The sequence below is a fragment of the Melanotaenia boesemani genome, chromosome 23 (genome assembly GCF_017639745.1).
Source record: "Melanotaenia boesemani isolate fMelBoe1 chromosome 23, fMelBoe1.pri, whole genome shotgun sequence".
Lineage (NCBI taxonomy): Eukaryota > Metazoa > Chordata > Actinopteri > Atheriniformes > Melanotaeniidae > Melanotaenia > Melanotaenia boesemani.
In genome coordinates this window covers 25,225,934-25,241,389 of record NC_055704.1, presented here as the reverse complement: position 1 = coordinate 25,241,389, position 15,456 = coordinate 25,225,934, and the positions used below count along the sequence as shown (strand labels likewise).

At 41.3% G+C, this 15,456-nt stretch overlaps 1 protein-coding gene across 12 annotated transcripts in view; it reads left to right on the top strand.

Moving 5' to 3' along the window:
• Positions 1 to 15,456, top strand: part of magi2a (membrane associated guanylate kinase, WW and PDZ domain containing 2a) — a 265,202-nt gene that overhangs the window by 14,309 nt on the left and 235,437 nt on the right. The window contains exon 1 of one of the 12 annotated variants that reach the window (XM_041977297.1): positions 5,068 to 5,176. The exons of the other annotated variants lie outside the window; for them this stretch is intronic. Within the exon in view, the coding sequence (XP_041833231.1) occupies positions 5,083 to 5,176 (94 nt within the window). The 5' untranslated portion in view covers positions 5,068 to 5,082. Of the gene's footprint in view, positions 1 to 5,067; positions 5,177 to 15,456 lie in introns of those variants that run through there. 12 annotated transcript variants of the gene reach the window in all.

Below are 15,456 nucleotides of genomic sequence, written 5' to 3'. Positions count from 1 at the left end.
GCTTCACGAGTGTTTTATCCCTGCAGATGTAGGGTCACGATGATGCTGGTACATCTAAAACACAGAATTCCTGCCTCTACAACAGATGCATCAACCGTTTTATAAAACCGTTCCAGGTCAGAAGATGCTTGCTGCTTCCACATCTTCTCATCATTAATAATTCAGGACTGGGCAGATCTCAGAGTTGTGTTTGTTGTAGTGGTGTGTTGTCTCCACACATAGCCATAAAATGTGACTTAATCGGTCTCAGTCTGAGACTCGTAGACCCATAAAAACAATGCTAGGTAAGTTTAATGCTGGGATGGCTGTCGGCTCATGCTGTGGGTGATGTATGACGTCTGGTCATGGATGGAGGTAAAGATGAAATGAAAAAGACTTTATTTATCCCAGAGGGAAAATACAAGACGGTATTGTTTGTATTAATACTGTTACAAAATAGTTAACTATTTATTTAACATTCACTTTATAGCTTTTTTTGATAACAACCTCCCAAAGATATAACTAGAAGAAAAGATATAAAAAGATGAGGTTAACTTTCTTTCACCTCTCTCCTGTCATCCTACCTGACCTGTGCACACCATCCATCCATCCATTTTCTACCTCGCTTAGTACGGTTCAGGGTGACGGAGAAGCTGGAGCCTATCCCAGCATTTAGCAGGTGAGAGGCAGGTACACCTGGACAGGTTGGCCACCTGTCCAGGTGTACCTGTCCATCGCAGGACCGACACAGAGAGACAAACAACCGCTCACTCCTAGGTTAACTGGTGACTCTAAATCCTCCCTAACACGCATGTCTTTGGACGGTGGGAGGAAGCCGGAGTACCAGGAGAGAACTCACGCATACACGGGGAGAACTCCACACAGAAAGGCCACTGTTCCACCCCCCTCACAGCCGGGGCTCGAACCAGCAGCCTTGTTGCTGTGAGACCGCAGCATCTATCAATGCAGAGGTAGACAGTAGATTAGCTGTCCAATGGAAAAATAAAAACTGCCTCCAGATCATTTAGAATTTGATCTTTTTCATCGTTTTGTTTCTACGGTAACGCTGTCTGACGTGTTGTAGCTGCGACCAGGACGGTTCTGATAAATCAGTGTGTCGAACTTTGCTTAAAGAGAACTTGGTCCCAGGCTGCTGGTGTTTGAGGACGTGCTCCTTGTAAAACATCTTAACCTTAAATAGACAAACTGGAAGCAATTAGACTTCAAGCTTAAATGGAAAAGGAAAAATCTACAGCCTAATGAAACAGTCCAGAACTGGTCTGTCATGTCTCCTTTTTACCCTCCAGTAAAGGAACCAGTGACCAGCTTATATAGATGGTCGATCTCCAAAGGATCTTTGTGGCCTTTCTGAATAATACATCGAGTTCTCTTCTGCTGCTTCACTAATGCCACATCTCTAAAAGTGCTACCCCTTTCTCTCCAGATATCTTGTACAAACCGCCAGCTTTCACCATGGTGTTCTGTGTCGGTATAAACCCAGGTCCACACTTTCTCTGTCGTATAGCTTTAATTTTTCATGTCTAAAATCCCACGGCATCATCTTGTCTTTCACTCACAGGGTGCACACACAACATTTAAGTTTTATGAGTCTCTCAGGTGAGACTGAAAAATAGTTAAGTGAAATATAAGATAGACACAATTAGACTCTCAAAGACATGATGAATTGTGATTAGAGCAAGACATCATGGATGATATAAGCTGTGGGTTTGAAGCCAGTAAAGAAAAGTGATGCAGAATTTCTTCCTAGAGATGTTGAGAATGATGGTTTTTTACAGTCATCTGATCAGAGGCTGGCAGTAGTCTCTGTACCCTGAATGAGCTGCCTGCTCAAGCCGTTGAGCTTAGCGCCATCAATTCCCTTTTTAAATCATTGTTTTTATGTTTAATCCACAACATGGACATGGACTGACTTTTTCCCCACGGCAGCCTCCAGCTGCAGCTCTGGATCAGAGTCCGGTAGAGGCTGCTCTCGTTTTCTGACAACGCCGTCCTTGTTAATGCTTCATTAAAACCACTTGGGGCAGCATTTCTTTATTTCTGGGGCAATGTTGCTGTTTCTGTTGGTTTTTTCACCATTTCTGACTTTCTGGAGGAGACGTGAGTCCAGCCAGCGCAGGCGGGAAGCTGCAGCAGTTCGACTCATCTTGTTTTCTGGTTCATAACTTTTAGACCCAGTTTGTCTCAGATTGGTGAAGCTCTGTCCACCATTAAATCTGAGAGACTCTGCCTCTCCGAAATGCTCCTTTTATATCCAGTCATGTCACTGACCTGCTGCCGGTTAACCGGATTAGTTTTACAGATGTGCTCCCATCAAATTCAAAATGAGCTAACATTTCTCATAAAATGCTAAAATGTCTGTTTCAACAGGTGATATAGTATTTATGTTCTATGTTTATAACATTTGCAAATCATTTCCTTTTGTTTTTATTTATATTTCTTACAGCATCTCAGCCTTTTTTGAACTGAGGTTGTATTTTGAGGGATTTGGTGCATTTTTTTTTTATACCTTGACCTATACACAATGTGTAAAGAGATGTATATTAACAATACCAAGTGTGCCTGCAAAAATATTAAAGCTAGGATATTAAAAGCGTGACAGATCTCTTTTCACTCAGTCTTAACGTGGATAATCTGCAGCAAGAGTAAACTCGCTTGTCAGTAATTCATGAATGCTGCTACAAAAGCACCAAGATAAATAAGTTTCGCACCTTTTTCAGTGTTTTTCTTTTACTCCATCACTCTCACACACATATAAATCACTGAAACGGCCTAGTTCAGTTTCCTTTTTCGGCTCCAGCGAAGGATTAATGCAGCCAGCTATGGAGGCTGTCACTGCATCTTTCACTGCCACCACATCCACAAGCTCTTACTGTAGCGAGAACGTCTGCTGATCGAGCCTCGTTGAGTGCTGTTGGGTGCAGGTGAGGGCAGACATTTTCAGGCCAGCTGAAGGCAATCAGTGTGCTCGGTGGGTGCCCACTTAGTGTTAGCTGGTGTTGGGAAAAGTCATTACCTGCCTGAGCATTGAGAGCCACAGCTAGCCAGAGATGGCAGCCAGCATGGCAGCACCTCTCTAAATTTAAAAAGGTTGTTCCTGCAAATTGTAACTTAAGTGACAACAGTATCGGTCGGTCTGTCAGCTCAGCACTTCATTTCCAGAGAAAAATCTCAGCAAGGACGGCTTGCTGTGAGATTACATATTAATTGTTCCCATAATAGTCCCAGAGTAACCTTACATGGTCCTCATCAGTCTGGATTTGATTTTAATTAAGTTTTTGCCCATGTTGGCTCAGAAGTTATATTTTGTGTAGGTACGTCACCCAGGAAAATAAACTAATACCCAAGTTTATTTCTAGACTCATTTGCCTTTATTTAGTATTTCCTAACCTCTTAAGCCCAAAGGTCTTTTTGGGGGTTTGTCTTGAAAATTATACACCCAAATAAAGTTGATTACTTCTCAGATTTCTCTGTGTAAACCATGTTGACTTCAAAATAAAGCTAACACTTGTGAGATTTTAGCAGAGGCGGAAACATCACCACCGATGTAAATGAGGATGGGAAACAAATGAAGGATTTATTTCTTTGCCTAATATCTTCTTTAGGTTTTTATATTATATAACCCCTTTTGAAAATTTGTTGCAGGAAAATCTTAAATCAACATGTGGACATTATTTATGCAAAGGTTCACGGTGCTGAAGTGAAAGAGAGCCAAGTTAAAGGTTTTAGTAAAGACATGACTGGGCATTTTTCATGCGATAAGACATCTGGGACATGCAGATCTGTCCGACTGTCTTTAAAATCATCTCCAGCTCGTCTTCTGCAGTGGAGTTTCTTTTGGGATGCCATTTTTTCCAGAAATAGCTATACACGGAACAATGGATCCATGTAAAACGCTCATGTGTGCAGAAATATGGAAAGTAGGGCTGCAACTAATGACTATTCTGATGGTCGATTAGTCACCGACTATTAAAACGACTAGTCGACCAATCGGATTATGTATCTCATGATTATTATATATGGATCTTATTTCACTTTCAGCTTTGAAATCTTGCATGAGGTTAAGTAAGTCCGACGTGCCGCGGTTTTCCTTCCTGGTCCACCACCATATTTGTCCCCTGGCGGACTTTATTGCGCATGTACAACTCTCAGCAGAGATAAATAAAAGAAGACGATGTCTCACTCTATATTTTTTCCCCCTCTTTGAGCATGTGCATTATGCAACTCTCAGCAGAGATAGGATTAGAAGACGATGTCTCACTCTGTAGTTTTTTTTTTTTTTTTTTGTCGACGGCTAATCGTTGCAGCCCTAATGGAAAGACTTTGTGTCTGTAGGATCACAGAAGGAAAAAACACTCATAACTTACACTTTGTTCGGCTTATTTGCACAATTTAAAATGGTGATTTTGTTGGGAAAGGTGGTTTTATCCTGGTGAATATCAGTTTGGGAGGCAAAACACCAAAAGTAACAGAATTTATTATAATGGTAGAGTGTGATTTTGGCTGTACTTTGGTCATAGATTAATGAAGTTTTCAGAATCCATAAGATTTGTGCTTTCAGTAAAGATTTAGTTTTTCCGTGTACATGTCATGGGGTGAACAGCTGAATTCTTTGTTCACTAGCTCTTTTCTTTTTATATTGTCCAAACTGTTTTGTGGTCATAGAAATGGTTTTAATGAGCTTTTAGTTGGTTCTGGACTTTCAGTGGATACCACGTCTATATTTACATAACAGACCTGATGTGATGTGAAACCGGTACAAGGGGTGTTGGGTTTAAAAAGCAGAAATCTTCTTACACTGGCTTTAAAGCCCTCCTTTCCCCCCTTTGCCTCCTGAAGAACCTCCTAATGAAGTTAGTTTAGCATCTGTCTTGCAGCCTTTCTTCTCTGAGCTCTCTACAGCCAGTGAAAGTCAACCCAACGTTGACTTTTATCTCATGCTTTTTATCTTTCTTTTCCTTCTTTTCCTCCAACAGGAGCCTCTTGCATTTCCTTTGCTGAATCAGCCACAGTGCTCATCCAAAACAGCCAGAGATGTCCAGTTGTTCGTGTGTGACACGGGGCTGTAAAGCAAGCTGTAAGTTGATGCTCCACGTTGGAAAAAAGAGTTGTGAAGCGTCGTTTCTCAGCCTCAGGACGCTGCAGGGCAACGACGGCTCCAGATATGTATATAATAAATGTCAGTATGACATGAAAACAAGTCGGTACGTGGGGTTTAAGCTCAGAAAGTCAAGCTAAATTTGGAGTTAAAGTTCCCACTAAGGGACGCCTCTTGTGCATCTTGCACAGAACGAAAACAAAGCAACTTTATTTTTGCTCCGTGTGGAAGTGAATCTGCCGTCATGTTTCAGACATCATCCCTAATGGAAGGTGACAGTGTCGAGGGATCTTAACCATTAATTAATCGTAGCCTTTAATACTGCAGTTAATTGTGATATGAAGTAATCATGACAACCCTAATCAAGATTGATTTAAACTTAGTCGTATCTTGAAACTAAGTATCTGTGCTTCCAAGTTTTTCTTATTTTATTCTAACAGAATAAATCTCTATCAAGTCAGCGTCAGTCGAGATTGAGGTTCAGCAGCTCACGTTACGATAACGATGTTTTGTGAACCGAAATCTCGATCTCAAGAAAACCTGAACAAAGACACGCTCCACAACGAGGATCCTGCAAAGTGCAGCTAAAGGGAAAGCCAGGATGTTATGACACTACCAAGTTAATGATGTGTGTCCAAGTAATGTGATGATTGATGTGAGTGATGATGGGGTGGAACTGGTCACTCGTCTGTTGTGACGTGGCGATCCCCGGGAAGCTGTGTTGAGTCTAGTAATGATTCTCGGTGCAGTCAAACGCATCTGTCTTCCTGTCGGGTCCCACTGAGAATGTAAAGTTGCAGCAGCGAGTCCAACACAGACAGTGTGATACAGACACATGCATGCAGCATCTGTGTATGTACTGTATGCATGTGTTTAGTTGTACACGGCGCATGTGTGCATCCCTGGAGACTTTGCACCACTTAGCACATCCTGTCCAATCATGCTTGACAGAGGTTTGGAGGAGAGATCCTGTTGCCTCTGTTACACTGCCTGACTTCTAGATTTAGCTCTGGGGACAGGTAATGATAAAACACACTCACACACATGACTGTTTTTTCCCTATCTTGTCAATTTCATCCATCTGTTGTGGCGAGCCGAAGTGTTCCACGGACTGAGCTGTCAGACTTTTCTGTGTTGTTCTGTGTTTTCTGCACATATGAATACCAAGACAGGTGTTTGGCTCAAGTAACAAAACTAGATGCCTTTAAAGGAGTGTGTGCTGTCATGCATGAAAGTATGCACAGTACTGATTCTCAACCTTTTTTTTTTTAAACTAATGACCCCCTATTAATTATTTCGGTCCTCTACCGCCCCCCACCACCTAAACGTGGGCACAGAGAACGTTCATTCAGGTTTTAAAGCCCGATTCTAACGTTTTTATTTTTTTCTTTTAGGTGTGGTTTTTCACGTTATAATTTAAAAATGACCTCCATCTAAAAGTGACCTAAAACAACTTCTCTGCAGCTACATTTCCTCCCAGCAGACTCCACAATGGACTCTGCGTTCATGTACAGAGCTAATGTCTGACAGCAGCGTAGCTTCCTCTGCTGCACTTCTAAAGGCAGCAATGCTGTTCACTTAACACATCTTGACATTGTCCATGTGAAATTATTTCATTCTTGGCATTTTGAAGGCGTGGTGGTAACAATATAGCCATTCCATTGAAGTGTGTACCTTATTTTGATGTAGTAAGCTAGCCAAGCTCTGGCTCTTGCTTCATTGCCTCTACAAGAGCTCCAAGCTCCAAGGGTCGAGGGGGGAGGGACGAATGGAACAACCTGGAGGAGAATCATAGAGAGCATCCTGACGTCCTGCATCCCAGCGCGGTACGCAGGGAGCTCGGCAGTGGATAGGAAAGCACTGCAGGGAGGAATCAACACAGTCCAGAGGATCCCAGGCGGCTCTCTGCCAGCGTGGAGGACATCACCAGCTCTCGCAACCTCAGCAGAGCTCAACACATCATCAGAGACCCTCTCACGCCAGTTACCACCTGTTTGAGCCGTTACCTTCGGGACGGCACTACAGGTCACACCGAGCCTGGAATAGTAGACTAGGAGACGGTTTCTTTCCCAGAGCAATAACTATGGTAAACAATTCAAATCACACCGATAAGAACTGCTCAAAAACGTGCAATAAAGCCGGTCGTGCTGTGTAATAACCGTCTAAGACGACTGTCCTCATCCTCTCCATCTGCACATTTCCTGTTTACATTCTGTCTATTTGCACTGTCCATTGTATCATATATACTTTTTGCATCCATATTTCTACTTTGGACAATTTATTTAATACTTGTAAATATTTTAAAATGCATTTTAAGGAGCAGCTGCTCAAATGTAGTTGTTGAACAACAATGATAATAGAGGTGATTCTGGTTCACCAACCAGTCTTTTAGAACGGGTCGGTTAAAATGATTGGATGGTGTTTTTCAGTCCGTTCCACAGGTGACTACGTCTTTTACTTTTGTGTTAGAGCATTCAATTAATAGGCTGCAGTCGGGATGTGAAGGGGGCTTAAAGCAGTATAGTAAAAATGCTCCTGGAAAAGATCTCCTACCCTACCTTTAAAGGACAGACCACACGGACAGATGCCTTAGACCTAAACTTCCAGAATCAAGCGCTAGATCCACGACAATATCAAGAGACATCAGCATTTTCATTGGAGCTGATTTGAAACCATTTCTGTGGTAGAAAATCAGGGATTTCAGCTACTACGCCACACACTGGAACCGAAGTACACCATCCCATCACGCGCACATTTTACTTGCACAGTGGTCCTGAACCTCTATAAAGAGTCAAGGACCAAGATTTTACAAATCCTGAAAGACGCAGAAAACATCATAACGTCAGACAGATGGACATCGAGCTACATCACCATTACAGCCCATACAATAAACAGTGGCTGGGAAAAAGGTTTTTCACTGCAGACTCGCCCACTTTGAGTCCAACTCAGGGGCAAACATAGCTGCGACTGACTGGGAGCTTAAAATACCAAACCATAGCATCGCTATTGTGCCTGATAATGCACGTAATATGGAAGAGGCTGTGCGCAAGGTGGGATTGGAGTGCTTTGTGCACATTATAAACCTTGCAACCCAAGCCGGCTTTGGTGTTCCCCGCATCACCCGTTTGCTCGGGCAGGTGAGACCTGAGGCTGCTGTTTTACTGTGGTGTTAATGTCCATGTAGAAGCAGCTACGACTGCCATAGGTTAATCATGGACATTAAACTTGATGGAACAACACTTTGGATATGTTGGTACTTTACGTCGAGCAGCAAGCTGCCATAGCAGCAGCTCTCACCCGCCAAGAGATGAGACGAAACACTGGTACACTGGACAGCTGCGATCAGAGATGCCAAAGAGCTTGTGAAGCTGCTGCATCCTTTGAAGACCGCCATCACAGTGCTGTGTGAGGAGAAAAGTCCCCCAGTGTCTCATTGAGCCACTGAAAAGCATGATTGAACGGAGCATGACACCGAATGATGCCCATTCCACCATCCTGGCCAACACAAAGGCGGCCAGGATGGAATATTGCAGACAGTGATGCCGACATCTGCTGGAGCATACAGTACTGGAGCCATGGTTCCAGACTCTACCACAGCGTGACCGTGACCAGTGTGAGGCCGTTTTCCTGAGGGTTCAGAACAAGGCAAAACAGTCGGAGCAAAATCAGGTTTATATGTATAATTTTCAATTATTTTCCTTTTGTGTGTGTGCGTGACACTAAATGTACACAGTTAATGTTCCCGTTAACAACTGGGAATTAACATGGTGTGTCGAGACGGAGAAAAAGCCTGCTGCTTTTTACGTTCAACACCAGCAGTTCATCTGTTTGAAGACCAAAGCTGAGGAGAAAGGAGAAGCAGCAGGTGGAGCACACTCTCCGACTCGCCTGAAATGACAGAACCTGCTCCCAAAAGACAGCGCTAGTGCTAGGGAAGCGCTTCTCCACTGAGCTCGAGCCATCCCACAGATCAGAACAGGCTGAGAGGGAAAATCAAGAATACAGAAAACAGGCCTCTTAGTAGCTTCCGTCTGAAGTAGCAACAAGATAAATGCTTCAAATATCCTGTGCTTTCTCACCTTGCCAAAGCATACCTTTCTGTTCCTGCTACCTCAGTTCCAAGTAAGCGTGTATTTTAAACTGCAGGAGACATAGTTAACGCCCAAAGGTCTCAACAGCTGCCAGAAAATGTGGACACGCTCATATTCTTGAAAAACAACCATAGCTTAAGCTGTGTAGTTGTAGCATGCAGTATCACGCTTGGAAAAAAGAGATCAGTCTGCACTTGTTTTGCACTCTGTAATGAGAGAATAGTACTATAAGTACAGTTTTGCACATATTGCTTGTACTTTTAAAAAAATCTTTTTTGTTTGTTTTTTGGAAAGAAGTTCAGCCGATAACAGCTCATGCTTAGGTCATGTATGGATGTACATTATAAAAGATTTCAAAATGCACCTGCATTGTTTAGTGACTTTGTCCAGTCATACATTTGGTCATTTTAGTTTTTTTCCACTTTTCTTTCTTTATTTTTTGTCAGACACTCCCAGCACCTCCCCCTACAGTCCCCCACATCCCCCCTTCACTATGTTTGATTTGTCCGTCACAAAAGACGTATTTAGTTTTTTTTTTCTCTCTGTTTAACGTAACGTTCAGTCAACCCCTCATGTTGCTGTAAGACCAACCTGAGTCATCCATAATCACAAAATAGCTAATTACAGGATAACATTTAATTTCAATGTCACATTAGATAAATATTAGCATCATTTATCTAAACTACTGTGTCTTTATCTTTACTGTAGCATAAAAAGCTGCTGGTTATCCAGGCGGTGAAACGTATGGGATGCATTTCCTCCTTTCTCTGCAACTTTTTATGTCCTGCTGTAAAGGCTGGTGAGCCGTCTTCCACAGGGACACCTTGGTCATTTTTTTTCCTTAACCAAAAAACAAAATAAAAAATCTGATTAATCATCGTTTGTTTGGAGGGTCGCACTCAGGCTGCCTCTTCTGCAACCCTCACCGATCCAAAACAAAGCAACACAAGCAGAAACATGCGGATGTGACTTTGTTTTCGCTCCGTGCTAAAGTTGCACTGATATGATCCATACATAATATATATCATACATAATATAGAACATTACGATATTAAGAGATCTTTACAATTAATAATCGTAGTGTTTTTTACCGTTATTAACTGTAAAATTAAATAATTGACATCCCTAGCAAATACACCTGAAATCGTCTGTGTGGACGTGACCTTAATTTAAACCGGATCTAATACGTCAGTGCTTTTGGGACCCCTGTATTATTTAGGGGACCCTCTTGGGGGTCCAGGGACTCCAGATTGGGAACCACTGCCCTATCAGATAATTAGCCTAACATATTATATCCACTAAATGTGAGATGTTGGAAGCTTTTAACAGAGATTTTGAATCCTGTAAGCGGATGTTTTTGACAGCTAAACTGTCAGATATGTAATGTACATTATTTCCATAGTGGAGGCTATTTGTTTAACAGACGGCTTGTTTGTCATAAAATGTCTTCTCATGATGTTTTTTTTGCCGTATCTTCGTGACAAGTCTTTAATTCAAAAGATGTCTTCTTGCTTTTTATCCTAGCAACAAATCATTGCTGTCAACATGAGTCAAGATTTTCTTTTCCTTAGGCTTATTTTCAGCCTCCTTTGGGCCTCCTCTTCATCAAAAGCACTCAAATTCAGAAAGTGGGACAGTGCATAGGCAGCAACCCTGCAGCACATGATGAACCAAAAGAAAATGTTTTGGTTGGGAAGCTGTGATGAATCACACAGTGGTTGTGGATTGCTGATGTGCAACCTGCAAAGTCTGATAGATGTCCCCGCTTGGATACCGTACCATTTGTGGAAAGATATTTTTTATTTTTTAATCCACATTTGGAAAAGTCCATCCTTCAACACCCCGAAATTGCTTGTAGTGTGAATATAAAGGAGGTATCAATAGGATATTTTGGAGCGAAGGTATTGGAGAAGGGAAATTGGCCCGCCTGCTCACAGGGAATATTGAGCAAACTCCACCGCCCACACGAGCTGATTCACCAAGAAGGGAACAATCGATACGAACCGACCGAAGCTCCTCTGAAAGGAGGCTGGTTTGTCCTCATCTGCTCATCTCTTCATATAACATTGGTCTTTTTATGCTCTACATATACATTTGCATTTGTGTCCATTTCAGTTTGTCCCGATCTGTGGCTTCTGACTGGCCAATCAGAGTTGTAGAGAGCTTTATAATGTATACTTTGAAAGCTTAAAGAAGACAGTAGCCATAAAAACTATCTTCACAGATAGTCTGTCAAGGTACATTTACCCCTCCCAGATAAATTTGACAATTATTTGTGTTATTTATAACCTTCTTGGATAGTGAAGCCATCCCATGTCATTTGTTAGCCATACAGTGGTTTATTTGTACTGGCTTGCCATTTCTTTTACCAATCAGAATCCAGATCACACATTTTTTAATAATCCCAGACTGGGAAGTTGCTGTGATAATCATAGGAATAGAATAGGAAGGAAGAATGAGAGGCAAGAGGATATTAGGTAACTAATATAAATAGAAAACAAGCCCATATGATACTATGGAGACGGTGGATGGTGTATGGTGGATAACAGGTTGTCCACAGACCTTCATACTGATAGATGAGTTTGATCAATATGAACTTAAAGGCAACTTCAGGCCTGGTTTTTCTGGCCTGCAGCCTCATAAGGAACAGGTTGAGTTACATTTTGTTTCCTCTTTTCCTATTTCATATGTATAAACGTCGTACCTCTCGCTGCCTGGCACCCTGCTTGATACTGGAGTATTTCTGTGTATGGCTACGAGGTGGGAAGAGATGAGGCAAAGCACAACTTTTCTTATCTAAGGCAGCAGATTAAACATGAGGGCTGCTGATTCATCCTCAGCTCAGGTTGGTGAAGAACGGTAACTACTGGTTCTCAAATTTTAAGTCTGTGTACATAAAGTATAAAATAAACTAGAACATAAGTTCTTGTGGCCTAATCATTGCATAAAAATTATTTTGAAGAAGATGGTACCAGACATAATTAAGACTGTTATTAGTTTTTTTTTTATTTGCCAGCATAATGACAAAGTAGTCTGACTGCCCTGTGCTGGACAAATTTCCCTTGCCAAAGGGAGATTAATGGAGGATAAATTGCACAAACAGACAAACTGAGAGGCAAAGACTAATTTATTTGTATAGCACATTTCATGTACAAGACAATTCAAAGTGCTTTACATAAATCATGACAGCAAGGTGCAGACATGTGCATTAAAAATAAATAAAAAAATAAAAAAAATTAAATAGATAAAAAATAAATACAGATTAAAAGAAATGCAATTAATGAAATAAAAGCAGAATGAATATGCTAAAATAAAATAGATAAAATGCAAAAAATAAAGTTAAAGACAATATTAAAACATGATTCCAGCTTAAAAGAACCAGATGTAGATTTTGACTTCTAAATTAAAACTATTGAAATGCAGTAGAGAACAGGTATGTGTTCAACCTGGATCTAAATAAACTGAGTGTTTCAGCTGATTTGAGGCTTTCTGGGAGTTTGTTCCAGACATGTGGAGCATAGAAGCTGAATGCAGCTTCTCCATGTCTGGTTCTGACTCTGGAACTGATAAGAAACTGGATCCAGATGACCTGAGGGTTCTGGTAGGTTCATACTGGGTCAAGAGGTCTCTGATGTATGTTGGTCCTAAACCATTCAGAGCTTTCTAGACCAGCAGCAGAACTTTAAAGTCTATCCTCTGACGGACCGGCAGCCAGTGTAAAGACCTCAGAGCTGGACTGATGTGGTCCACTTTCTTGGTCTTAGTGAGGACTGGAGCAGCAGAGTTCTGGATCAGCTGCAGGTGTCTGACTGATGTTTTAGGTAGAACCTGTAAAAACTCTGTTACAATAATCAAGCCGACTAAAGATGGAAGCTGGACTAGTTTTTCCAGGTCCTGCTGAGACATCACATCTTTTACCCTTGATATGTTCTTAAGGTGATAGTAGGCTGACTTTGTGGTTCCCTTCATGTGTTTATCAAAGTTAAGGTCTGAGTCCATCAGTACACCCAGATTTCTGGTCTGGTTGGTGGTTTTTAGGTGTATAGACTGAAGCTCTGTGGTGACCTTTAATCGTTTCTCTTTCGCTCTAAAGACAATCACCTCAGTTTAGTTTTTGTTTAACTGAAGAAAGTTCAGACACATCCAGTCATTAATCTCCTCAATGCATTTACCAAGAGCCTGTACGGGGCCTCGGCCTCCTGGTGACATTGTAATATATACCTGTGTGTCATCTGCGTAGCTATGGTAACTAATGTTGTTTTTCTTTATGACCTGTGCCAGTGGAAGCATGTAGATGTTAAACAGAAGAGGCCCCGGGATGGAACCTTGGGGAACTCCACATGTAATTCTTGTCTGCTCAGATGTAAAGTTACCTACTCACACAAAGTACTTCCTGTTCTCTAAATAAGATTTAAACCAGAGTAGTGCCAGAGAGGCCACCCAGTTCTCCAGTCGTTTAAGTAATATTTTGTGGTCGACTGTATCAAAAGCAGCACTGAGGTCCAGTAAGACTAAGATTGACATTTCTCCATCATCTGTATTCAAACATATGTCATTAATGACTTTGGTCAGAGCATCTCAGTGCTGTGGTGCTGTCTAAAACCTGACTGGAAGACATCGTAGCAGTTGTTTTGTGTTAAAAAGTCGTTTAGTTGATGAAAAACAGCTTTTTTAATTATCTTACTTAGAAAAGGAAGATTTGAGATCGGCCTGTAGTTGCTCATTTGTGTCTTGTCTAGATTGTCCCTTTTTAGCAGAGGTTTGATAACAGCTGTTTTTAAAAGTTCCGGGAAGACGCCCGAAATTAAGGACAAGTTCACAATCTGTAACGGATCTGGCTCCAGAGTCTTTGAGACCTTTTTGAAGAAATCTGTGGGCAGGATGTCCAAGCAGCAAGAGGAGGAGTTCAGCTGACATAAGATGTCGTCCAGATCTTTGCTGTTAATGGGATTAAACTGTGTCATGGTGCTTAAACTGGTTTTCAATGGCCACAGTGTGTCCTGTTGAACCTGCTGTTGATAAACCAACTACTTGTCTGATATTTTGGATTTTTTCCATGAAAAATTTGGCAAACTCAAGGCCTGAACTTTATTCAGGTGTTATTGACACAGGAGGGTTTGTTAACCTGTCAACAATAGCGAATAAGACCCGAGCTTTATGATAGTTTTTGCTAATAATGTCAGAGAAATAGGACTTTCTTGTATTCTTCAGTTGTAGATTATAAGAGTGAAGTTTCTCTTTATACATGTCATAATGAACCTGTAGATTTGTTTTTCTCCATCTGCGCTCGGCTTTCCGATACTCTCTTTTTCCATGCTTTACCAGTGTGGAATTTCTCCATGGAGACTTTTTCTTTCCAGAGACAACTTTCACCTTAATAGGAGCAATGACATCCATAATACTTAACATTTTAGCATTAAAACTAGTAACAAGCTCATACAAAAACATGACTGTAGCTATGTGACCTTGGAGATTAAGAGAACGCAGAGGACAGAAACAGCTGAAGTGAAGAAGAGGATGGTATCAGACAGATTAAACAGTTAAGACTTAGTCGTCTTCATACAGAGTAGCATCTGATTTCATAGAAAAAAACAAATAGCTGCTTTATTTAAGTCTATAAACAGATCATCAGTTCATTCAGTTACTGACAGAAGTTTGAGATTTTACATTCATTTAAGATTAGTGGCGTCCCGATACGACTACTTCACTTCCGATACCGATATTGCAACCTTTGGTACCGGCCGATATCGATATCAATCTCATGATATCAGCGCAAATTATACGTACTTGTACTTATTTTGTAGTGTGTAATGTTAGAAAAGGCTCGATCAAGTGATGTAACGCAGCGTTTTTATTTACAGTAGCTGCTTGGTGTAGAGGGAAACATGTTGTCGCTGTATTAAGTTCACAGAAAGTTTCAAGTTAAAGGATCTAAACAAGTCGCATGCAGCATGTGTTTAGAAAATGTATTTCAGGTTCTGTACTGTGTGTAAAAGTAGAGGACATGCAGTTTACATAAAACCTGATCTCGACCGTACGGATTTTTAAGGACTGACAGAGCAGCAGTTTCAGACCAGTTCAAAAACTGCAATAAGAACGTAAACAAGACATTGATTTCCTGACCAGCAGTATAGATTCTTTGAGGAACGATGCGACACATCATTAGCATGTCCATTCAATAACTGTCTCTACTTTGTTCCAGTCTGTGCAATAACAGGTCTATGCACTGATCACATTCGTCTTACTCTGCTGTCTCGATTCAAGGCTGTG